General features: G+C 36.6%; 1 protein-coding gene across 2 annotated transcripts; it reads left to right on the forward strand.

Annotated features, from left to right (window-relative positions):
* The first annotated feature begins 5337 nt into the window (after nucleotides 1–5337).
* LOC137248192 (mitochondrial amidoxime reducing component 2-like) lies at nucleotides 5338–24464 on the forward strand. Of its 2 annotated transcripts, none has more exons than XM_067779065.1 (3): nucleotides 5338–6239; nucleotides 6304–6602; nucleotides 24294–24464. In XM_067779065.1, exons 1-3 carry the CDS (start codon nucleotides 5637–5639, stop codon nucleotides 24337–24339), a joined length of 948 nt encoding a protein of 315 aa, XP_067635166.1. In that variant the 5' UTR covers nucleotides 5338–5636; the 3' UTR covers nucleotides 24340–24464. The 2 variants fall into 2 exon arrangements, with proteins under 2 accessions (XP_067635166.1, XP_067635165.1); XM_067779064.1 differs by lacking the exon at nucleotides 24294–24464 and adding an exon at nucleotides 6658–6792.
* Nucleotides 24465–26690: the final 2226 nt, after the last annotated feature.

Genomic DNA, 26690 nt, shown 5'->3' on the forward strand with positions numbered 1-26690 from the left:
TCTAATGCAATTCTAAAACCAGGGATTGGGAAAGAAGTAGTTACTGTCCGTCCTTTTCAGAAGATATATATAGATTTTTTGGGGAAGTATCCTAGATCAAAGCGCGGAAATTGTTTCATTTTTATTGTAGTCGATCATTTTTCGAAATTTATTTTTTTGAAAGCGATGCGTGAAGCGACCGCAGGTAATGTGGTTAAGTTCATAACCGAAGAGATTTTTCATAAATTTGGCGTTCCAGAAACCATACATTCAGATAACGGAAAACAATTCGTATCGAAACAATTTTCGGAACTGTTAGAATCATATGGTGTCATACATCTAAAGACAGCCTTTTATGCGCCGCAGTCGAATGCTGCTGAACGCGCGAATCAATCGGTACTAGCCGCCATTAGATCATATCTCGAAAATGATCATAGGGACTGGGATTTGTACCTTACTGAAATAGAGTGCTCCTTGCGTAGCGCTGTACATTCGGCCACGGGAGTTTCACCCTATTTTGCCCTGTTCGGACAGAACATGTTTACCAATGGTGCAGACTACGCATTGGCGAAGAAATTGGATTGCCTATCGGACAACGAATTGTTCATTTTAGATCCTAGCGATAAAATGAGACTAATGCGCGAGAAAATAAAAGAAAACCTACACGAGTCGTATGAAACGAACGCGGCACGATACAATACCAGAGTCCGCGAAACACGATTTTCCCCCAGGCAAGAAGTCTACAAACGCAATTTTATCCTAAGCGATTTCAAACAGAATATAAACGCGAAATTCTGCCGAAAATTTACGAAATGTCGCGTTACTAAGGCTTTGGGTAATAACATGTACCTACTCGAAACCCTGGCAGGAAAAAGTCTAGGGGCATGGCACGCGAAGGACATTAAACAATAACCTAATACTAAATAACCCGATGGTAAATAACTTAATACTAAAGGAATTGATATTACATAACTTGGTGTTGAATAACTTAAAACTACATAATTTTGTACTCAATAACTTAATACTATATTGCCGCTTGGTGACCTGAAAATAACACAAAATGTAATTAACTTTACACAAAGATATTCCATTACTTGCGTGAATACCACCCCGTCGATGAGGGTCAAGTCGGCGGGGAAGGGCATCGCCAAAAAGCGTTCGGTCCGAAGTTTACCTAGAATGAATACAAAAGAAAATAGTTTCTATATACATATTCAAATTTTTTTTCTTCACGTAATAGCAAGGCGAATAAATCCCATTACCATATGCCCGGCTCAGCTCTCGAGGCAGGAGACGTTGTCAGGGGTGGGTGTTCCCCGCGTTGGGCGTACCTTGTCCCGCTCGAGGGATATTAGATGGTATAAAAGGGCATAAAGCCGGAGGCCGCTCTCAAGAGTGTCACCGAAATTCACCTGAAAAAGACAAAAGAAAAGTACCCTAAAGTAAAAAGTTCTTATAAGCAGCGTGTAATTTATGTATGTATACTTCCCGTAAACTCAACATTCCAGGGTCCCAACACCTCGCCTCCTAAGCATTCTAGTTTCCGCACTGGAAAAAAGCAAAAAGAACAAGAAATTAATTTAAATTAGTTTGGGCATAAATAGCGAAATCACTTATATAAGTGCACATTTTTTTCTGTTGGGTAATCAAACACTCAAAAGTACAACAACCAAATGCAAATTGCCCACCTTCACTATAAATATTCTTAATTAAAATTTTCACATTTATTACCTCTTATCATCATTCCTGAGGCTTCCGGTAACTGTTGGACTCTATTAGCAGTCCACCAATGCTCCAAACTTGTAGTTTTTTTTTATATTCCAAGCCCGGCCGCCTGGGGACCATAAGGAGTAATTGTTCTTTCCTCAGCCACTTCAGGCACCGCAACCTAAACTATTTATTTGGCAAAGAAGAGCCACGTTGGTCTTCTTTCATAAAAATAACACTCGCGCACTGAAATTATTTAATTTAAACGAGAAATTTATTTTTTTTGGTCGCGGAATTTAACATGCACTCACGATACAAAAAGGTAAACAAACGAGAAACGTCAAATTAAAGATAATAGCAAAATTCCCAATATGGAGAAATTTGTAAAAGCTTTTCAGTGAGGGTTGCCGGACCGCAGCGAAAGGGATGATGAAGGAAAATAGGATCAATCCAGGAAAAGGATGGATATAGAGTAAAGAAAGTGCTATTAAGATTGGAAATGAGGACAATAGGAAACGGTATGTAGAACCGGCGTTGCGGTTTGTTTCTGCTGGTATATATATAGGGCATAACTGTGGCAGAAGAGAAGAAAGATTTTAACTGTGGGCATATGCACGTCGTGAGTGCGCGGTGAATTTTTTTTTTTTTTGGTGATAGTCCGTGAACGGTAAATAAAACTGTTTTCCCTGTGCGCGCAAAGTCCAGTAAGGACCAAATCCGTAGTGTTCAAAATCTGTATGTGCTGTGGGGCAGGATGCCCATAAATCTACAATAATCGGTCGTACAAGTCGAAATTAAAATCATTAATACCATTGGCAAATTTAAGCTCAGGACAACGAGCAAATCGAGGGGAGACCAAAATCTAAAGTTAAATGGTGATAAGTCATCGGAGCGAAAGTGCTGGGATACCTTCTCCCATAACGAAAGCTCTGGCGAGCACAGGGAAATTCTTCAAGCCGACACACTAGTATTCACCAAACCATGCTATAATTTTCACCCATAATTCGTTCAAGAAACATTGCCATAAAACTATTGCGTGCCGGAAACCCAACGAACAAACTACATTTGGAACCTCATTTGATTATATGTACACTTATATGTTTTATGTATATTTCGTTTAGTTATAAGATTTGTATTTGATGATAGTGTCAAAATATTAACTTTTTGAATAGTAATTCGTGGCGGACGTCCACGCGTCAACCCAAACGTTTATTCAAATATACCGTTTTTTTTTGTAAATAGCGGCGAGAAAGCCCAGCCCCTAAGAGTCCCTTGACCACCAAAGAGAGCTCTTTTAGGTAGGATAGGACCCTGGTAGGGAATATAAAATTTTGTGCTCATATTGAGCGGTTCTAATGTTTGGTTTGTGGTAGCGTTGGCGGGAAGTCCCGAAGTAAATTGCGAAATTAATAATAATTAATAAATTAAAAAAAATGATTTCGTGTAATCCGAATAAGGCAAAGTAAAAATTTCCCAGAAATTCCATATTTTACTGATATATGTATGTAAGAAAATTTTGTTTGAAATAATCATGTGTGGTTGAGTCCATCATAAAGTAAAATTTTATTTTATTGTTCAAATCGCCTGTCGTAAGCCAATTTTTATTGCAATTTTGAGTAAGCAGTAGATGTATGTATTTAGCTATATTTTATTTATTAAAAATGTTATATTGAAGTGAAAAAGAAATTTAAGATGGCGTTCTAAATTAATAAGGTGGGGAGGAGGAAGATGAACAAAGGGTAGGAGGTTTGGAACGGAATGGAGCAAAGGTAAGATAAGGGGACCTGCAGAGCGATGCGAAGCGAGCGGTCCAAGGAAGGGTGGGCTTCTTGTGGGGTGAGGTGGGAGAGGAAATGATTAATGTGATTGTGACATCCGCCCCGCATCAAGGTGGAAAAAGGGTTCAGAACCGCGACTCCATGTACTGAGCTAGCTGGGGCAATTCCACCTTGATTGCGCAAAGGGGCGGATCCACAAATGTACGTGTACGTGACAAACTATGTTAACTATTTTTAAGTCTTGGAGTAGGGTTGGATTGAAACACGTTCTTTCTCACCTCCCAGGAAGTTCACTTAAGGACTGGTCTTTTGTAACTGTCAGTTACATATATCAATACTATCAATGTCGAAAAAACTTCAGTTCATGGGCCTTCAAAAATTAAAAGTGATTGCCCTTTCCCATACGAAATGAGAACACAATTGTGCTATGGAATGCAGGACCCTTGGTTTAATTTGAACCATGTCCGTCTGTACGTACCTGCGATTTTTTTTACAAGCCGTAAAGCGAAGTGTTGAAGACATACAGACGTATTCTATAATGAGATTTGAAATTGTATCCGAAATAGCAAATGGCGCCATCTTCTTTTGGGTGTTCTCGAAATCGTTCCGTTTTATTAAAATTCCAAGTTGTTTCGAGTTTTTTAGTCGATGTTTAAAATGCCACACATTTGATGTTCGATTTTTAAAAGTGCCTTGGCTAGTGTCGTTCGGTTACGAGTAAGTACAAGTACATACTCGAGTATTTTGCTCAAGTACCAATAAGGAATGTAGGTATCGAGTACTAGGTGATATCGGAAAATCACTAACGCTCAGTGCGAGACTAAACTAGAGTTAAAGTTGACTAGAGTTTAACCCTGCTTTAACTGTAGTTTAAAGTCGCACTGTAAAACCGGGTAAAATTGTGGCGCAGAGATGTAAACATATATTCGAGAGTTGGCAATTTACAAACCGCCCTTAGGTTTTTGTACTCAGCGTGCTTTGCACACAGAGTATATTAACTTTGAATGGATAACGGTTGGTTGTACAGGTATAAAGGAATCGAGATAGATAAGACTTCCATATATCAAAATCATCAGTGTCGAAAAAAATTTCATTGAGCCATGTCCGTCCGTCCGTCCGCCCGTTAGCATGATAACTTGAGTAAATATTGAGATATCTTCACCAAATTTGGTACACTAGCTTATCTGGATCCAAAATAGATTGGTGTTGAAAATGAGCGAAATCGGATGATAACCACGCCCACTTTTTATATATACAAAATTTCGGAAAACACGAAAAACCTGATAATTTAGTATATAATACACCTAGAATTTTGAAATCTGGCATGTGGACTGATATTGAGACTCTTCAGAAAAATTTTGTTTAAAATGGGCGTGGCACCGCCCACTTGTGATAAAATCAATTTTACAAATATTTTTAATCATAAATCAAAAACCGTTAAACCTATCGTAACAAAATTCGACACAGAGGTTGCCTTTACTATAAGGAATGCTTTGGAGAAAAATTTATATGAAAGGTTTTTAAATGTCTTGGACGAATAAACAAAGCTATATTTTTGCCAAAAAGAGCTTTATATCAATGGTATTTCATTTCCCAAGTGGATTTATAACAATGAATAGGAAAACCCCCTTTTATGACTAAGCAATTTTCGATGTTTCGGGAGCCATAACTCGAAGAAAAATTAGTTCAGAATAGAACCATATGTATATGTATTATTGCGCAGCCTTGTAATTTTATTTACAAGACAAGAAAAAATTTCAATTTATGTACATACATTCGAATATTGAATACAAAAACAAAACATTTAAAAAGCTATATATCGGCACTGATGTTTGTGAGTGTATCTAGCCTGTAGTAGTCATGGCAGAAAGACCACCATGGTAGTAGTAATATAGGAGTATTACATATATGGAATACATTCATCAGCAAAGTTATTTATTTTTTCAAGTTTTTCGAAACTTTCTATAGCGAAGAAGTGGCGGAGTTATAATCTGATTTTGCGTATTTGAAATAAGAATCTATTCTGGTTCAAAATAGACCCGTGTAGTTAATTTGGAAGTATTTATTTTTCTCGATATCCTGTTTACAAGCGTAGCTGGGTATAAAAGTAATCTACATGTGAAGATCGGCACAGATTAAAATTCTGTCTTATAAACAACTTTGCTAATATAAATGCTTTCAGATTTTACTTTGTGTATCAGTATTAAAATGCGATCCCCAACGGTTATTGGTTGGCTCGGAGTTAGTGCTGGTTTTCTGGCTTGTAGTATCACAGCATGGGTGGCTTACCGCAAACGACATCGAAAATGTAGACGATCACACAAAGCAAATGAATGGCAGCATCTGGGTACAGTGAAAACGATAAATTTCTATCCCTTGAAAGGTGCTGCACCCATCCGTTTACAACAAGTGGACTGCTCTGAGTATGGTTTCCATACGAACGGTTTATGGGAACGTTGCTTGGTTGCCTACGATAAGTCGGATAAGCTTGTATATTCTGGATCATATCTGCGTATGCTGAGCATACGAGTCGTGATTTTGGGTGAGAGGGTGCTACGCTTAGAATCTTCAAATTTGCCATCACCGATTATAATTGATCTTAATGATTTGCTAAGCGACCCAAGTCAAATTGTAGAAAAGCTAAGGATTAAAGTTGTCACACGTTTGGTAGAATGTCACGTAGAACACCATGAATGGCTTTCCCGTGTCGTTTTGCAACAAGAGCAGGGCTTACGATTGTACGTCAAGCTGAAGCCGTTACCGCATGAAGCTATAGTGAGTTTCCAAAGTGAATGGGTTCAAGTATTTATGGTTAACCATACTATTTTATTGATTTAAGGATATCTTCCCAGTTATGGTAATGCATGAACGTTCTGTAATTGATTTGAATGAGCGTCTGAAAGAGCATAGTAGACCTGTGGACTGTCAACAATTTCGTCGAAATCTAGTTATCGATAGTAAGGCTGGCGTGCAACCCTATGACGAGGATAATTGGTTCTGGTTGAAAATCGGTGAAGAGATTGAGCATTCGATTATTATGCGTTATAACTCAGATTGCTTACGCTGTATCCTGGTCAATATAAATGTCGATGATTGCACAAGAAATGCCGATTTTGAGCCTTTTAAAACGTTAAACAGGTGAGCAATAATAAGTGCACGACTTTCAGCGTAATATGTATATGGTTTTCTGCAGATTTCGCATACGAACTAATCCCAAGGAGCCTACTATGGGGGTTTATTATGATATTTATAAATTACATTTATGTTCAATATCTGCAATAAATTATTTATCACAAAATTTTAGGTAGCTATGTATGATAGCTGTATTGTCCAGTATTTCTACTGAATTGTTGAGCTTTGAGGACGTGCTTGACATTGAATTCATAGCTGTAAAGCTCTTGTTCCCGAATTTTTTCTTATATATTTCTTGTTCCTACATACCGCCTCGGTCAGATATGTACGTTTATGATTGCCATAAAGCAGTTATGCACAGCCTACATTCTCGTTTGCGTGATAACGATCGCCTAGTGGTTCTTTGGGACTTTAATTTACCATACGTTAGTTGGATTGGCAACGATGATTCAAACTTTTTGACTCCTGTTACTCAGCATGATTTTATTGGTTCGCTTATGGAATTGCCGCTAGTTCAGATTAATAATGTAGTGAACTCTAAAAATAAGTTCTTAGATTTAGTTTTTGGTGATAGTTCAATAGGTACTGGTCTCAGTCGAATCCCTGCCTTATCCGTGCCTGAAGATCCTTTGCACCCCACACTTGAGGTTAAACTGGACTATTTACTGCCTACGATTAATTTCATGGAAGTTTCATGTCGTTCTCGTTCGAGATGTTTTAAAAAGGCTAACTTTGATTTGCTTAATCAACTGTTAGCTTCCCACGATTTGTCTGACCTTTATGCTTGTACTGATGTTGAGGCTGCCACGTCTATTTTTTATAGTTACCTAAGTGACTTTATTAATCGTTGCGTTCCGGTTCATTTTGTTAAGGCTAAAAGTAGTAAACCACCTTGGTTCTCGAGGCAACTTGCTAACCTGAACAATATTAAATCGAGGCTCTATAAGCGTTTTAAAAGATCTGGTTCTTCTGAAGATTTTTCTAAATATTTAGTTGCCCGTTCTAATTTCCAACGCCTGAATCAAAACTGCTACAAGTCGTATTTAACAAGATGCAAAATTGAGTTTTTTAACAATCCTAAAAAATTTTACGGGTTTGTTAATTCAAAGCGCAAATCTTCGGGATTTCCATCATCTTTGTCTTTGGGTGGCAAGAATGCTAGCCTTGACCATGATATTGCCGACTTATTCGCAGACTTTTTCAAATCGATCTATTCGTCAACCTGTACCCAAACCGGTAGTTATCCGTTCGAAATAGTTAGTTCTAACTGTATTCTCAATCCAGTCATTGATAGTGCCACTGTACTTCAGAGTTTTTTAGCTCTGAAACCGATTTTTTCTCCAGGGCCCGATGGTATTCCTGGCTGTGTGCTTAAGTTCTGTGCTGTGAACTTAACAGAACCGATCGTAAAATTGTTCAATTTATCTTTGCAATCGGCGTCATTTCCATCAATTTGGAAACAGTCATTTATCATACCTCTGCACAAGAAAGGTAGTAGATCTAATATTGAGAATTATAGGGGAATTGCTAAGCTTTCAGCTATTCCTAAAACCTTTGAACAAATAATTACCTGTCAGCTTCAACATCCGTGTACTTCCATATTATCACCCTTTCAGCATGGGTTTTTGAGTTGTAGATCAACCACCATTGATTCTGAAGCTTGATTTACTGGGTTTTCCGAAGAATCTGACTTCATGGCTCGCAAGCTATCTTTCTAATAGAACCCAAAAGGTACTTTATAAAAATATTATTTCAAAATCAATTCATGTTACCTCTGGTGTACCTCAGGGCAGTCATTTAGGCCCATTGCTTTTTACTCTTTTTATTAATGATCTGCCACAGATTTTGAGTCATTCACGAGCTCTATTGTATGCCGATGATGTAAATATTTGCTATACATGCTTGCCTTCGGATTTAACTTGCTCAAATCTACTTCAGGTTGATTTGGACTCATTTCAACGTTGGTGTACAATAAATGCATTAGTTCTAAACTGTTCCAAATGTAAGTTCATGACATTTCATCGTGTGAAGCCTGTCCTGTCGTCTTATGCACTTTATGGCACTCTTATGGAGCGTATATCTTCGATTAACGATTTAGGGGTTCTGTTTGACTCGAAACTGTGCTTCAATTCACATATTTCAGCTGTTACTAATAAAGCAGTGGGTACCCTTGGTTTCGTTAAACGCTGGGCTAAGGAGTTCAAGGATCCGTATCTGACCAAAGTCCTCTACACTTCGCTGGTCCGCCCAATACTTGAGTATTGCTCGTGTGTTTGGTGTCCATTATATATTACTCATATAAAGCGTATTGAGTCTGTGCAGAAACAATTTTTAATTTTTGCTCTACGGGCCTTTAACTGGGACTCAAATCTTCATCTTTCGTCTTATAGAAGTAGACTTCTTCTCATTAATTTGCCAACTCTGGAAAATCGTAGAATATTACTCGGGGTAATGTTCCTGCATAAGCTAATTCTAGGTGAGGTTGACTCCTCTGAGCTGCTACCCCGATTGAACTTTGCAGTTCCTGCTAGGGTGTCCAGACACTACGTGCCCTTCCATTTACCCCTGTGTCGTATAAATTTTGGCAAAAATGATCCTATACGTGTTTGGTGCTCGTACTATAACGACTTGTATAATTGCATTAGTATCGAATGTTCGTTGGTTGCCTTACGCAATGCTATACTTGTCAGTCTCAACTGATATCTTAAAGTTTACTTGTTTAATTTGTAATGATAGTTTAATTTTAGTTCTTGTTCAATGTTAAACAAAATTGTAAATTTTAATTAATTCCATTTTTAATTCTATACTTGTATATATTTTTACGCTATCTTTTTTTTTATGTTACTTTCCTTTGTATTTTGTTAGTCGACCACTCCTGTTAGTTCACTTTAAATAATTAAATAAATAAATAAATAAAATAAAATGTCTTTGTACATTCAATAAACCATCCTAAAAGGTTCGACGTGATCACATCATTTCATTGGCATGCCAGTCGAGTTTGCACCTGAGGTTCAAGTATCAGAGTGTACAGCTACAATTCCCGAACATTCGACAAATATTGTGTTGTTCAATATTCAAGTGATCGAAAATTGAAATAGATATGAATTTAGGCACACCAAGCTACATATAAACCTTAAAATAAAATTATATTAAATTCATTAAATTAAAAAACACAAATTAGATAAAAAACAACATAAAATTAACAAATTCATTTTATTAGATATTTTTGGAAAAATTCATACAACGTGATATCAGGACGGTCAAGGGGACAGCTATTTCGACTATACCTTGTAAATCTCTTCAAATTTTTTTTTCGCGGGAGCGAAATTTGGACCAGATGATCGATTAGTTTTCTTGATTTTCCGACAGCATGGGTAACTGACTATATTGGAACGATTTTCCGTCATCTCTTGTCAAATTTGATTTTAACACAAGCCGGTTTCGGCGTTGCACTATAATCAGTATAATTTTTAGAAGCAACAATAACACTGTGGGACACCATAAAACCTGGAAAATCATACCATTTTTCTACTAGATTTCGCAGAACTCAGAATGAATGCATGCAAGATTTTCCCCGGGCACGCCAAAAACCCGAATTAAAAGCAAAAAACTGGGGTTTCGTACCCATGGATTCTTGCGAGCATATTATTTTGTTGGCATTAACCTGATTTCCGGTCTTCTTCGGTTCGTGTTAGAAGAGATTTAGACCTTTCTGATATCGATCAATTAGGAAAATGTAACACAACTATGAAAATTTTCCCAATCACCAATTTTTTTTTTACTTTTTTTCGGGTTTGGTCAAGTTTGGAGCTCTGTATGCACTAATTTATAGGAAGACTATGCCAACCCTGCATTGCATCAAAAGTGAAAATTAATTATGAGATCAATGAGTATAAATCTTGTATATATGCGAAAAACTGACTGTGTTATTAAAATTTGAAAGATAACCAAATTTGGAAAAAAAAGTTGTATCAAAACGACTAAGAAATCTTTACTTTGCCCAAATATAGAACCACCCTGTGCAGACAAATATGACGGAAACTGATGTAGTTCTCAACCGATTTTAAACATTTTAACAGTTTTGAATAGACAAAACTTCACTCTTTAATATGGGATTCCTGGGACTCGATGTCTTACTCACATTTGTTGAAACTTTGGCTCTGAAAACGGCGTTCACCGGGCGTGCATTTGCAAATTAATTTACCAACTCAGTACGAATGCCGTTGCTCAGGGATTTTTTCTTCGATACCTATAGCATCGAACAGCAGCATCTCCATGTTCCAACCCTTTTAAGACTGCAAGTTTCAACCCCTTTGATGAATATTTATGTTTGAGTCTACGACTATTGAATATGGCGAAGCTCTTAAATCATGCATTGATCTCATCTGCCAGAGCAAGGAATGAGCCAAGTACATATGCATGGCAATTACAGCTCAATGCAATCTCTAAAGCAAAGCATCAACAATGTTCTATATATATTAGTTACGTTCCATTGAGACTTAAGCGAGATACGGATAGAAATTTAACATGCAAATGCAACAACAACGTTGTGATCCTGATATTTATCTGGTTCAATTTCTGATCCGTATAGCAGTTCTGTTCGTTTCGTTTTCTGTAGTAGATTTTTTGACAGCTAACCACTTTTGAGTTGGTAGCACTCATGGCTCAACTATATGGTTGGTTCATCTCTACAGCAACAACATACATTTGTTCACATTGCCAAAATCAGAGTGTTGCTGTTAGACGAATGGAATGGAATGAAAACATAAAACTTAGCAGCATTTGTATGTAGTAAGAAAATGTTGTAAATTCGTTGGTTTCATTTTAAGTTTGCCATCTCCTTCTGACAATCCCTACTACAGTGAAATGAAAAAAATAAAATCAGCTGGTGAGATGAGCCAACCATATAGTTGAGCCATTGTAGCACTGAACTAAATATGTGTACATTTGTGTATACATAAAATAATTCGCCATATTTAAAAGCAAAAACACTGAAAGAGTAAACAACTTGAAGATGATGTAAGGAAAATAAATAGTTTGCTTACGTGCGAAACTATTTAAATGTTAATAATTCTATCAGTATCTTAAAATTTTGTGTACGTTTCTTCTTATTTTCAAAAAACAGATGTTTTATATTAGTTCTGCCAGTTCTCATAAAGTTGATCCAGATCGTTCCAATGAGATTTGAGCCAGAGCCAGAGCTCGATAAACCAATGGAACGGCGCTATTGGCACTTATAAGATAAAAGTGCATATTCACCATGATCTCTGTTTCTCACAAACAAATTTGGTGATATACTTACATCTTTGTTTATAAGGATGTAACTGATGTTAGTGTAACGAAACTGAAATGGGAGCCAAAAATTTGCTTTATTGGAATCCGAACCGAAATCGGAAATATAAGCGGGGAACAAGATACAAATAGCTTATTTGAAGAGCATGATTAGTAAAATAAGAAAAATATTATATCAACGTTCTTCAATGAAACAATAAACTAATCAGAAAAACTAGTCCGTAAAAGATCAAACTTGTATCAAGTAACATTCGTAGAATACTGATGGGTCCGGATTTAAAAAATTCTTACTAGAACCTTTTATTTTTATTTGCATTTAAATTATTTTCACCAAATATACATGAACTACTACTTTTTGCTCCCTTTTGGGCTAGTTTAATTCCGGTATACTTCTGTGAGAAATCCAACAATTTGTATCTTATGTATGTATGTACCTGGGAGCAGATTTAGGTTGTTGTTGAAGCGATAAAGACACTTCCCGAAGGTTTTGGGTAGTGTTATCGATTTTGATAGTCGATCTGCCCGACCATCTCGGAAACGATTTAATATGACCACATTAAACCTTATTAGCTATTACGGCCCACCCCCTAATTCCATGAGGAGCTTGGGGTCACCAGAGCCTAGGCTGCTAAAGAAACAGGGCTCGCCAAGGGTGGGTGAGGTAGACAATTGGATTGGAGAAGCTATAAATTGCGCTGGCAACTCCCCGGGAACCATTTGAGTATTTCAGTCGCCTCTTACGACAGGCATACCAACCGCAAGTATTTTCTAGGGTTCCTAACTTGCTGGGGAAAGGAGCTGTAAGGTCGAGCTTCTCTCATTTTTTGCGTCGGGCTTCTTTTTAATTTTTCCTACCCCAAAATACGTAATGTATGCCCCGCATGCAACGAGATCCCATATGAGACCAATCATCTTTTAAATTCTAATAAGGAACCACTGCATCGAAAAGCAGCATCTCCATGTTCCAACCCTTTAAAGACTGCAAGTTTCATTCAAATCTTTTGATGAATATTTATGTTTGAGTCTATAACTATTGAATGCGGCGAAGCTCTTAAACCTTACATTGATCTCATCTGCCAAAGCAAGGAATGAACCAAGTACCTATGCATGTCAATTACAGCTCAATGCGATCTCTAAAGAAAAGTATCAACAATGTTCTATATATTGGCACTTATAAGATAAAAGTATATATTCATTCACAATCAAATTAGGGGATATACCTACATCATTGTTACTATAGGGATGTAACTGATGTGAGTGTAAGGAAACTGAAATCGGAGCCAAAAATTTGCTTTATTGGAATCCGAACCGAAATCGGAAATATAAGCGGGAAACAAGATACATATAGCTTGTTTGAAGAACATGATGAATAAAATAAGACAAATATGATAACAACTCTCTTCATTCAAAGAATAAACTAGTCAGAAAAACTTGTCCGTAAAAGATTAAACTTATAACAAGTAAAATTCAGAGATTTGGTCCAGATGTAAAAAAATCTTACTAGAACTTTTTATTTTTTTTTAACTACTAGCTGACCTGTCGAACTTCATCCCGCCTAACAGTCGATTCTTAAATTTTTTATAATACCTTATCTGTTATTCGGGACACTGGGTCAGCTAATAAGAAAAAAAAGAAAAGAGAACGTTAGTAAATCAACAAATATATTAAGTGAAAAATTTAAATTCCTTTAATAGTCACTAAAAAATTACAGTGAAAGTTACAATTTCAGATTTCTATTATGATATGTATTTATTATATTTTTTTTTTTTACTTATTCTAAATTAAGTTCCATTTTCATTGTAGTACTTTATGATACACGATATTTTTTATTTGATTACCTGACGCGTAAACAAACAAAGCAGATGGTTTTCCAACACGGGAACAGGCAACATACAATTGACTATGCGAGAAACATGGGTTTTCTAGATTAATACCACAAACACTTAATGACTGCCCTGGGATTTGTTTATAGTCATAGCGAAAGCAAGCTATCACTAACCGTGTGCCGTTACAAAGTAGCGGTTGGTTAATAGTTTGCAACATTATAACTACAGATCCAACTTTTAATTGAAGATTGTGAGGCGGCAATCCTGGAAAATCTAGTGAATTAAAAAATTCCGGTGGATAGTTCACGACATCACCTTCATTAGTTGTATCAACTGATTTATATGTCTTAATTTCGCCAGGATTGTCATCTTGAATTTTGAAATTCAATTCATTTACATCAGTATTTTTGGCAGCCAGTATAGCTCGTTCGCTTAATCAATCATGGAATAGGTAATTCTGAGCAACATTTGGAAAGACTTTTTGAATGAGTTCAGCTTTTGATTCCGTTAACTGACAAAAACTCTTAGGAAAGGTGATGCAGCCAGTCAGCACATCTATAGGAAATTTGCCATTACCAATATCAATGAGTTGTTTAGAGAATATATCTCAAGATTGTTCATTTTGCAACATGACACGCATATTCTTGCTAAAATGTAATACATTGACATGTTTCTACAAATTGGTAGACTTTAAAGTTTAAACATGAACTCAGTTCAACGGCTGGCGTTGAACGTGGAATCACTGGCAATGTTTGGCGAAAATCTCCTGATAATAAAATCATTGCGCCACCAAATTGGTTTTGGTGTTCCGTAGATCTTTTAAGTTTCTATCTAAAGCCTCCAAAGATTTTTTATGCGCCATCGTGCATTCATCCCACACTATTAGTTTACATAGCTGCAAAACCTTTGCCATTGCAGAATTCTTGGAAATGTTGCAGGTTGGAGTTTCGTTGCTTTGTATATTCAATGACAATTTCAGAGCTGAATGGGCTGTTCGGCTGACTTCAAGCAAAGTTGCTGCAATGCCCGACGAAGCAAGAGCAAGAGCAATTTCATTTTTAGGGCGAATTTTTGCCAATATTAAAGTCATCAAAAAAGTTTTACCTGTACCACCAGGAGCGACCAAGAAGTAAATCCCTCCAGTTCCTACATTTATTACTTTCATAAGAGTATCAATTACATACCTTTGTTCTTCGTTCAACAGTGGAAGATTTATTTGAACTGATTCTTTCAAAGATTGAGATCATACGATTTTTCTCGTTGTAACTCTTGATGAATAGCACCGTGCATTGGGCGATTGGGCGGGGGCATCCCCAATTGACATAATATCTTGTTTGACATCATTAAGCACATATTCTCAATGGACATCAATGCCTCGTTGTAAATTTCTTCATTTATTTGTAAATTCGGATTCCCTGTTCTTTTTCGTGTATTAAATAAAATATCTTCAAACATATTATATTTGTATTTTATCCACAAATCCATTGGTTTTGATGGGAAGCATGTACATTAGGCCGGGTCGATTTGTGGGGAGGCAAAAAAATCGCCCATTGCTCTGTGAAAATCATACCTCTAAAACGAATTCTGATGTCCCCCAATTTGGGTCGAACTTTTGGGTAGGGGCAAATTTTGAAAAATCCCATTTTGACCCATTTAGAGTGCTCCAATTGAGTCCAAATGTATGACCGACCTCCATTAACTTTGGAGGCCCGACCCACCGATGCCAGTGGCACACCCCCTGGAACCCCCCTGGGGGTTCACCATACAAACATTTCAAAAAATCGCCGGTTTTGCGCTTTACATGAAAAAATCAGCGAAATGCGTATGTTTTTTTCTTTTTGGAGTTTATTTTTATACTCAGTTGAGCAGAGCTCACAGAGTATATTAAGTTTGATTGGATAAGGGTTGGTTGTACATATATAAAGGAATCGAGATAGATATAGACTTCCATATATCAAAATAATCAGGATCGAAAAAAAATTTGATTGAGCCATGTCCGTCCGTCCGTCCGTTAACACGATAACTTGAGCAAATTTTGAGGTATCTTGATGAAATTTGGTATGTAGGTTCCTGAGCACTCATCTCAGATCGCTATTTAAAATGAACGATATCGGACTATAACCAAGCCCACTTTTTCGATATCGAAAATTTCGAAAAACCGAAAAAATGCGATAATTCATTACAAAAGACCGATACAGCGACGAAACTTGGTAGATGAGTTGAACTTATGACGCAGAATAGAAAATTAGTAAAATTTTGGACAATGGGCGTGGCACCGCCCACTTTTAAAAGAAGGTAATTTAAAACTTTTGCAAGCTGTAATTTGGCAGTCGTTGAAGATATCATTATGCAATTTGGCAGGAACGTTACTCCTATTACTATATGTACGCTTAATAAAAATTAGCAAAATCGGAGAAGGACCACGCCCACTTAAAAAAAAAATTTTTTTTTTTCAAAGTAAAATTTTAACAAAAAATTTAATATCTTTACAGTATATAAGTAAATTATGTCAACATTCAACTCCAGTAATGATATGGTGCAACAAAATACAAAAATAAAAGAAAATTTCAAAATGGGCGTGGCTCCGCCCTTTTTCATTTAATTTGTCTAGGATACTTTTAACGCCATAAGTCGAACAAAAATTAACCAATCCCTTTGAAATTTGGTACGGGCATAGATTTTATGACGTTAACTGTTTTCTGTGAAAATGGGCGAAATCGGTTGATGCCACGCCCAGTTTTTATACACAGTCGTCCGTCTGTCCTTCTGCATGGCCGTTAACACGATAACTTGAGCAAAAATCGACATATCTTTAATGAACTTAGTTCACGTGCTTACTTGAACTCACTTTATCTTGGTATGAAAAATGAACGAAATCCGACTATGACCACGCCCACTTTTTCGATATCGAAAATTACGAAAAATGAAAAAAATGCCATAATTCTATACCAAATACGAAAAAAGGGATGAAACATGGTAAGGTAATTGGATTGTTTTATTGACGCGAAATATAACTTTAGAAAAAACTTTATAAAATGGTTGTGACACCTACCATATTAAGTAGTAGAAAATGAAAAAGTTTTGCAGGGCGAAATAAAAAACACTTAAAATCTTGGCAGGTATTACATATATAAATAAATTAGCGGTATCCAGCAGATGATGTTCTGGGTCACCCTGGTCCACATTTTGGTCGATATCTGGAAAACGCCTTCACTACCACCACTCCCTTTTAAAACTCTCATTAATACCTTTAATTTGATACCCATATCGTACAAACTCATTCTAGAGTCACCCCTGGTCCACCTTTATGGCGATATCTCGAAAAGGCGTCCACCTATAGAACTAAGGCCCACTCCCTTTTAAAAATACGCATTAACACCTTTCATTTGATACCCATATCGTGCAAACAAAGTCTAGAGTCACCCCTGGTCCACCTTTATTGCGATACTTCGAAAAGGCGTCCACCTATAGAACTAAGGCGCACTCCCTTTTAAAATACTCATTAACTCCTTTCGTTTGATACCCATATTGCACAAACGAATTCTTGAGTTACCCCTGGCCCACCTTTATGGCGATATCTCGAAACGGCGTCCACCTATTGAACTAAGGATTACTGCCTTTTAAAATACTCATTAACTCCTTTCATTTGATACCCATATCGTACAAACACATTCTAGAGTCACCCCTGGTCCACCTTTATGGCGATATTTCGAAATGGCGTCCACTTATAGAACTAAGGCCCACTCCCTTTTAAAATACTAATTAACACCTTTCGTTTGATGCCCATATTGTGCAAACAAATTCTAGTGTCACCCCTGGTCCACCTTTATGGCGATATCTCGAAACGGCGTCCACCTATGGAACTAAGGATTACTCCCTTTTAAAATGCTCATTAACACCTTTCTTTTGATACCCATATTGTACAAACAAATTCTAGGGTCACCCCTGGTCCACCTTTATGGCGATATCTCGAAACGGCGTCCACCTATGGAACTAAGGATTACTCCCTTTTAAAATACTCATTAACACCTTTCATTTGATACCCATATCGTACAAACGCATTCTAGAGTCACCCCTGGTCCACCTTTATGGCGATATCTCGAAAAGGCGACCACCTATACAACAACCACCACTCCCTTTTAAAACCCTCATTAATACCTTTAATTTGATACCCATATCGTACAAACACATTCTAGAGTCACCCCTGGTCCACCTTTATGGCGATATTTCGAAACGGCATCCACCTGTAGAACTAAGGCCCACTCCCTTTTAAAATACTCATTAACACCATTCGTTTGATGCCCATATTGTACAAACAAATTCTAGGGTCGCCCCTGGTCCACCTTTGTGGCGATATCTCGAAACGACGTCCACCTATGGAACTAAGGATTACTCCCTTTTAAAATACTCATTAACACCTTTCATTTGATACCCATATCGTACAAACGCATTCTAGAGTCACCCCTGGTCCACCTTTATGGCGATATCTCGAAAAGGCGACCACCTATACAACAACCACCACTCCCTTTTAAAACCCTCATTAATACCTTTTATTTGATACCCATATCGTACAAACGCATTCTAGAGTCAACCCTAATCCACCTTTATGGCTATATCCCTAAATGGCGTCCACCTATAGAACTATGGCCCACTCCCTCATAAAATACTCTTTAATGCCTTTCATTTGATACACATGTCATACAAGCACATTCCAGGGTTTCCCTCGGTTCATTTTCCTACATGGTTATTTTCCCTTATGCTGTCACCATAGCTCTCAACTGAGTATGTAATGTTCGGTTACACCCGAACTTAACCTTCCTTACTTGTTCTCTTTAGAAATTTATTTAGTCAGAACATTTGTGAATGAAAAAATGAATTTAACTTAGTAATAGAAAAGAAATTAAAAAAAATTATTAGAAATTAGCGTTTTTACAACCCTTTTAAAATCAAGGCATCACTGTGATGCATTTGCATGTCGTAAACATAGTTGTGTGGGTTTTTTATTCAACCGTTTTAAAAAATGAAGGTATCACTGTGAGACAATTGCAGATCGTAAAATTGCTTGCGTTGTTTTTTTTAAGCCACCACAAGACACAGCAGGTAGAATTGAAATTACCATTTCATTCTTATTACCTCGTCTCGTAGACCATATATAATGCAACAGTTTTTGTGAATGCATTAAGTCGTTGTGAAGAACTCAAAGTGTGAAGTGCTAATTTCAGATCAAAAAATATTTCAAAAAAAAATAATAAGTGAAGTGACCATTCCAAATCAAAAAGTTTACAATGAATCCAAGATCCCGATGATTCAACATACGCACCGCCACCGGTTCAAGAAGATATGGATAGAAGCACAAGTTCACAATACACAGAGAGATACGATTGTTTTAACTTTGCCTTGGTATGTGGCAGATTTGGTGTCCCTGACAGAGTAGCATAGCATTGGGAACCGCTCTTTTGCAAGATTTTAAAATTAAAGATAAGCATGGGAAACCTATCATCATGGATAAATCGAAAGTTCGCAGAGAAAAAGAGAAATGCAGACAAGAAGTGCTTCGCAAACGGTTAGATGATAACAATTTGTTAGCGTTTTCATTCGATGGCAGAAAAGATGATCTTTAACCATAGATAAAATTGATGAGAAGTATCATACTAGGATGGTAAAAGAACCTCATCTTGTTATTTTGAGAGAACCCAATTCCGAATTGATTGGTTACGTAAGAGTGGAACATGAAACCGCTGAATACAAAACAACCAAATTAAATAGTTTTTTCAACGATAAAAATATACCACTGGATGCATTAATTGGAATATGCACTGACGGTGAGCCAACAAACACTGGCCCATACGGTGGAATTATACGACGATTCGAATTGCTGTTAAAAAGGCCATTGCATTGGTTCGTTCAACGAACTTCCGTTTCGGCATTTGTTTGAAGCTTTGGATAAATCAACCAGCACTGGACCAAGATCGGCAACCGAAAAACTGAGCCGTCAAATCGAAACTTGTGAAACTCTTCCGGTAAGTTATTGCTATCACTCATTTATTATAATTGTCAATCATTTTTAATTATTTTATTATTATATATTTTCAGGTGGTGGACAGCTTCCAGAAAATTGAGTTGCAAAATATGTCCCCTGCTCCAGAAAAAATTGAATTTTCCACCGATTCGAAGTACTTATACGACATGGTCTATGCAATTTCTAGCGGCGTGGTTCCGGTGGATCTGGCTAACATCAAACCAGGGAAAATTGTACATTCTCGGTGGCTCACCAAGGCCGCTAGATTATTGCGATTATATGTGACAACGGAAAATCCAGATGCAAATTTAAGAATTCTGGTTGAATTTATAATTAAATGTTATGTGCCAATGTACTTCAATATCAAGTATTACAGCTCTGTCGTGTACGGCAGTGCATTATTTTTCAAGTTCATTGGTTGGTCACGATTTCTAGAACCTCGTTTACGCAAAATTGTCAATCAAGTAATTAAAGATAATTCATATAATGCGCATTCGGGAAAAAATATCTTGTTATCAACGTTGTTTGATGATAGCAAAGAAAAGCGCGACTGTGCCATCAAGAAAATTCTTCGCTATCGAACCGATGTTGACGAGCCAATGGAACTTAGAGTTTATAAAAACCCAGATATAAACTTTAATTGCACAAGTTATACGGAAATGATCAATTTGAATGATATATGTAAATATCGTATTTGAACCACCATTCACGCGAAGCATTCCGTACGATACATTGAAAGAATATTTAAATCAAGATGATCCACCGTTTAATGATCCAAAAATTCCATCACACATACAAGGAACGGAACGACATGTTCAATTGCTAGCTAGCGTTTTCAAACGGGTTATACCGGAAAATGTAGATGCTGTTATGGCGACGACATTAGAGAGCCGTGCGAAATTGCCTAGACTTGAAAGTAAAAAAGACTTCAAATTGTTGATCTTCCATTGTCTGCTAGAGATCGCCGACGATAGAGTGGATAACCATCATTTCCAGTCATGGTTTCCGATATTAATGTCCGTGGATAGCGCTCTGAACATTTACCATCTACCATACACGGTGCATTTGGATTAAGTGTTCCGCATGGACCATGTATAATTTTTCTGATAACTACCTCATTCTAGCCAGGATGTACTTATCATTAGGGATTTCAGCTGATATCACTACATCAACTTCATTTGGCCTAATGTTTTCAACCAACCAAATCAAAATGTGGGCATGCGGCAACCCACGTTTCTGCCACTCTACAGAATACCTCCAGCATCGTGTTTCACCAAACATACAATGTTTAACAATTAAATCCATTAAATATTTTAATTTTTGTCTGAAGACTCTTGCTGTAATGTCGTAACTATTAATAGGTGATTGGCCAGGGAATAACGCTTGTTTAATTTCTATCCATTGTGGATTGCAAGTAAATGTGATGAATAAATCTGCTGTGCCATAATGCCGAACATATGACATGGCATCTTGAGCATATTCATGCATATGCCGGGGATTTCCGATGTAGGTTGGTGGAAGAATAGTCATCCGACCAATATTTTCTGCATTTCCATCAGAATTATTTGCATCTCGAAGGTGAATATACTCTTAAGATCGAAGTTTGGTATGATTCAACCTGATGAATGTTAATCTCTCCGTTTCAATCTTTACCTACATATCAACAACGTATCTGTGACATAATCGCCGGCATTTCAAAATGTGATTGTCTTCATTTTCTCTGATCATTAGGCGGTATGAATAAAAGTTTATTGAACTAACTCTTTTGTTGATTTCAGAACCTGTAAATATTTTTTATCATAATGATGACAGTTGAATAACAAATTAAACTAGTAGGTGATATAGTAGATGACGGCACATCTCATAGAACAATATTTCAATTACCTGTAAAGGGATTTATCATCTTGATTGAGAATTCAAAGTCATCTTCACCTTGCCAAAATATAATGGGATATTGCAGTGCATCATATGAGCGTGTTTCCTTAATGCGTTGTAATTGATAATTTCGACGATGTAAAACAATATCACGTGACTCCAAATTTTCTCCAACTACAACAATGGAAACTTCATCGATAGTAGGTGCATTAAAACGTCCTACATGTTGGCCCACAGGAGTTTTATCTGCTCTGATAACAACTTTAGGATCATCAGATGGCATCATATCCATTGTAATTTTAACCTTAGGTTTACCAATACCCACCCGGGTGACCTTTTGGAATTTCATTAATTGATTATTCGACAACCATTGACTCAATCTAAAAATGCTTTTTACTCACTGATCAAAATTTTGAGTTCTTTCAGAAAATCAAAAATTAAATTGACTTTACAATTCGAAATATGTATTTTTTTGGACTTTCTCATTTTATATATGTACGTCGTTTACCGATACCCACCCTGGTGACCACCATATACATGAATATATATACTGTTGTTGCAAACGATTTATTCATGAATGTAATTGAAATATTTGCACAGGAATATGTTTCTTTACTGCATTGAACGTAAACTAAAAAAATATGTACACTATTTCCGTACGGAACGATTTGTTGAAGGGCCCGCGTGACAGTTTTCACATTTCGTTTGACTTACACTATGCTCTACGCAAATGGGTTTTTTGCACTTTATACAGATTTGGCGAGTGTTTCTCATTTTCTTTTCGACAAGACATTTGTAACATTTGCCTTTGACCTTTATTCGTCCAGTTGCATCCCTTTCCAGGGCTTCATTTGGCTCAAACTGCTCATCATCGTGGGGTTCGGAGGCTGGAACTCCTACAAAAATAAACACTAGAGATACTTTTCGAAGCAATATCTATAAAAAGTACCTAAAATGCATTCTATTGCAGATTTTATTTGGAACCTTCCAGTAATATTTCGATCTCAACAATATATGTGGTCTGCAGAGCTCCTCACCTAAATCCTCTAGGAAACGCCTTCTTTTAATTCGGTTCACACGACTGGATTGGTTCTCTTCGTATATTATATATGCAGCAAGAGCTGCTACATCGAGAATATTAAAAAATATTGCCAAAGGACAACAAAACGTTCCTCTCTTTGTGGAACACTGCGATACCATTCTGTCCATCGTGTCAACTCCGCCCTTGGTTTTGTTGTAGAACACAATTATATCAGGCTTATTTTTTGGCCCAGTAATACCTCCATCTGGGTGCATAGTTGAGAGCATAACTACAGCTTTATTCTTGGCTTGGAAATATGAGCACATTGTAGTAGTTTCGTTAAATCCAAACAAGCTGGAATGCTCCTCCCGATTTCGAGACGGCTTGAATTCGTTTGGAATATATGTTTTATTTTTTTTACTGTACCCACCATAGACAATTTCCAAATTCTTAGTTCGTTAGCCAATGAAAGTTTAGTAAAAAGTTGTCTATTGTGATATTTCTCCCGGATCCTTTGTATGGAGCTACCAAGTCTTTCACAACTCGCTCGCCTTGGTTTTTTTCCCGCAAATTACCTTCTTTTCCTGTATACAATTGTCCCCGAAGTGGGTAGTAGCTATAAGAATCACAAGCCCACCAGATTTTGATTCCGTACTTAGCAGGCTTAGATGGCATGTACTGGGTGAATCTAGTTCGTCCTCGATATGTAAATAATTGTTCATCAACAGTAATAGATTTGTGTGGTCGGTAGTAAGTGCCCAAATTTGAGTTAACCATCTCAAAAACGTCCTTTATAGCTGCAGCTTTGTCAGTTTCTTGACGAGATAGTCTAGAAGTATGCCAGTCAAAACGGATGAATCGTAATATTTCTGTAAACCTATTGCGAGACATTGTCGCGCGATATAGAGGGTAAGCGTTTTTTTCCAGAGTTCAGTTACTGGTTCTTTACTCGAAATATGGCAACCAGTGAAACGCAAAATTCCAACAAAGGCTAGTAGTTCGTAATCCCTTATAAGTTTCCATGATCGCGATGGCTTTTCAGAATTTACCTCGTTCCATTGGGCGTATACATACTCAGCCTTTTTGTTTGAATATCTGCATATAAGGTCCCTTATAGGTTCACTAAATATAAGTTTGAATATATCAATTTTTGAAAGGTTTTTTGTAATGGGACTAGGCTCCATAAGGGATGTATCTCTTATTATATTATGAGCTGGTTGGCGGTTAATTCGAGGAGGGTGCTTGTACCACTTCGTATCATCTTTAGAAGAGAAAAAACCGTCATTATTACAAGCAGATAATGGTTCTTCATTATAGGCATCGTCCTCATCGCTATCTGTATCATCATTTATCTCTACTTCATACTGTTCAACTTCCATATCTGAGTCTAAATTTGGTCTGATATGTACATCGATTTCACCATCGTCATCCTCAAACATTTCATCGTCCGCCTCAGAGTCAGTATCAATCAAATTCCGATAATATGCTTCCCTATCTTCGTAAGAAAGCCTATGTCCAAAGAAACCAAAATGTTCACTTACCTAGAAATGAAAATGTTCGCTTACCTTGCAACAGCTGCTGCAGAAAAATATTCAAACTTATTTTCACTAATATTTATTATTTATTTTTAAAATATTTTTATTTATTTTATCCACACTCTCTAGGAAAAATAACTTCTGCTTATTCGGACACGGTGAATCGCTTTCATAAATACCGCTTTCTCAGGAACAACGGTATTTTCCAGGGGAATTCAATAACAAAGCAGCTGATTTGTTGAAATAAGGAGGGCGAAATAAAGCAAATAATTAATAATTAATTCGCCGGACCATATGTGTCGTTCTCATTGGACAACTTTGGTCACAACTTATTCCACTTAGGAGAAAATATTATTAAAATAGATTTAATAAAATTATATATGCGAACGATTACAAGACATTGTTTATTATAACAGTCATAAATATCTCTACGCTGTAACAAGTAACAAATATGAATCTACCACGCAACATAGCAAATGAACACGGGTCACCCGGGTGGGTATTAGTAAACTTGGTACATAAAAATCTCTAGTAATCGTAAGGTTAAATAATAAAATTCACTGCATTATTATGTGCACAACGTATATTGAATTCTTGTGAAGAATTGCCCATAAAATAAATTTGCAAAAACTTGTAGTCGCTAACTGGCAGTGGTAACAAAGAACATTCTCTGTGATATATTGGACCTTGTATCTGTAAAGGGAAAAAATGTAGTGTAAAAATATATAAACAATTTTCCCGAACTACTTTTGTTGCTCCAAATGATGTCATTTGGAAGCAGTCGTTGTATTGCTGAACATTCTTTAAAAAGTGTAGGGAATCTGTTCCTATTCCTGAAACCAATGAGCACAATGGCTCTGGAGGTGGAAGCAATGGTATCAATTTCACCTTTACATTTACGCAACACAATCCATTGGCTTCATTTTTGTATTTCAAAACCTTACAATATTGGCAAACTCAGTTCATAGTCCAAGAGCAACACAGTTGTAGGTACTGTAATCAATTGACATATCGTAACGAAAAGCAGCTCCATTCAAACTTGCACCATTATTAGTCGTAAGTCGCGCTTCACTGGTCTGCTTCTCCGAATTCTTCGACGCTCATTCCGATCTTCACGTTCCTGGGTATGATTAGATAGATTGTTAATTTGATTCGTTGCATTTGGGGTTCTTCTGCCTAAATTTGTCCGCCTTCTTATAGGAGGCATATTTAGTAAGACACAAACACACAATACTTTTAACTTAATAGAAATTTGTCGCTTTTAGATTTAGAAGTATTATAGATGCACAGCAAAGAGACGTTTACATATCAAGTGAAATTTAACAAAATTTGTTTTTGAGTAGGTATTCACTAAAAACCTTTGCAAGATAAATGTCCGCGATTTATTTTTGTTTAAAAAATGATACTTTTTTGATTTTAAAATAATTCAATATAGGTAAGCACAGCTTTCACAAATTACTTACAAATTTTAATACGAAAATTTGTGAAAAGTAACTGTATTCTAACAGAATACATTTAAGGATGCCATGAAAAATATTAAAAGGGATACTCAGTTATTTTCTCTTTACGATCAGCATACTCGTACAAATTAGAATAAAAAATATATTGAAGAATTAAATCTCCTTAATGCACAAACTTTAGCATATGCATACAAACATACCAAAAAATAGAACTTTGTTTAAGAATTTTAAAGAAATGTTTAAAATTTTTTACAAAAAATTATTTTTCAACGTTATGTCAGCAGACCATCTGAAACCATGGTGTATATCGAGTCCGGAACTGGACATGGATGACGATAGCGACGAGTCGTCCTGTGAGGACGAAGAGTCAGGAAAGGCCGAGCTGTCACAGACAGTTGTTAGTTAGTTTTGTATTTAGCAGCGACGGCGAGAACACGCATTTGTCCATCATCGCGTAATACCATTCGGCACAAATATTCATACATACATTTCTAAATAATTCAACTTTGTCAATACATATATTTTCTTTAATAACTTATAAATACATAATTTACATGTCAAAATAAATCGGCGTTTACAGTAAATCGGCGTGTCACAGACAGTTGTTATTATGCGGCAGTTACTCACGAACGTACGTACCAAAAACGTGTCGGCTGACACGACCTATCTTATGAGTGTGCAATGTAAACGAAAACTCACTGACGTGCAATGCCCGTACGTACGTAGCCCGGAACGTAGAAATCAAAACAATTTTGATTTTTTCCGTAAGAACGTGTCAGCTGATCGCTCTCTCACTAGACAGAGTTGCCTAGTAATCTTTTGTGCGCTAATTTTTGACCGTTTGCAGTTTTATGCAAAAACACCTAATTAAAGTTGAAAAATTGGGAAAATAATTCGAAATAATTATGTAAAAGTGCAGATTATAAATATGTAATCTATTTATATTTATTTAATATTATTTCCAGCCTTTTACAACATCAAAAACTAAATTGGAAAAAGTTGATGTTTACTTAAAGCTGGAGACATTGATGCTTTATCGGTAACCTTATAACAGCTGATTCGACCA

Source organism: Eurosta solidaginis, chromosome 4 (genome assembly GCF_040869045.1).
Source record: "Eurosta solidaginis isolate ZX-2024a chromosome 4, ASM4086904v1, whole genome shotgun sequence".
Lineage (NCBI taxonomy): Eukaryota > Metazoa > Arthropoda > Insecta > Diptera > Tephritidae > Eurosta > Eurosta solidaginis.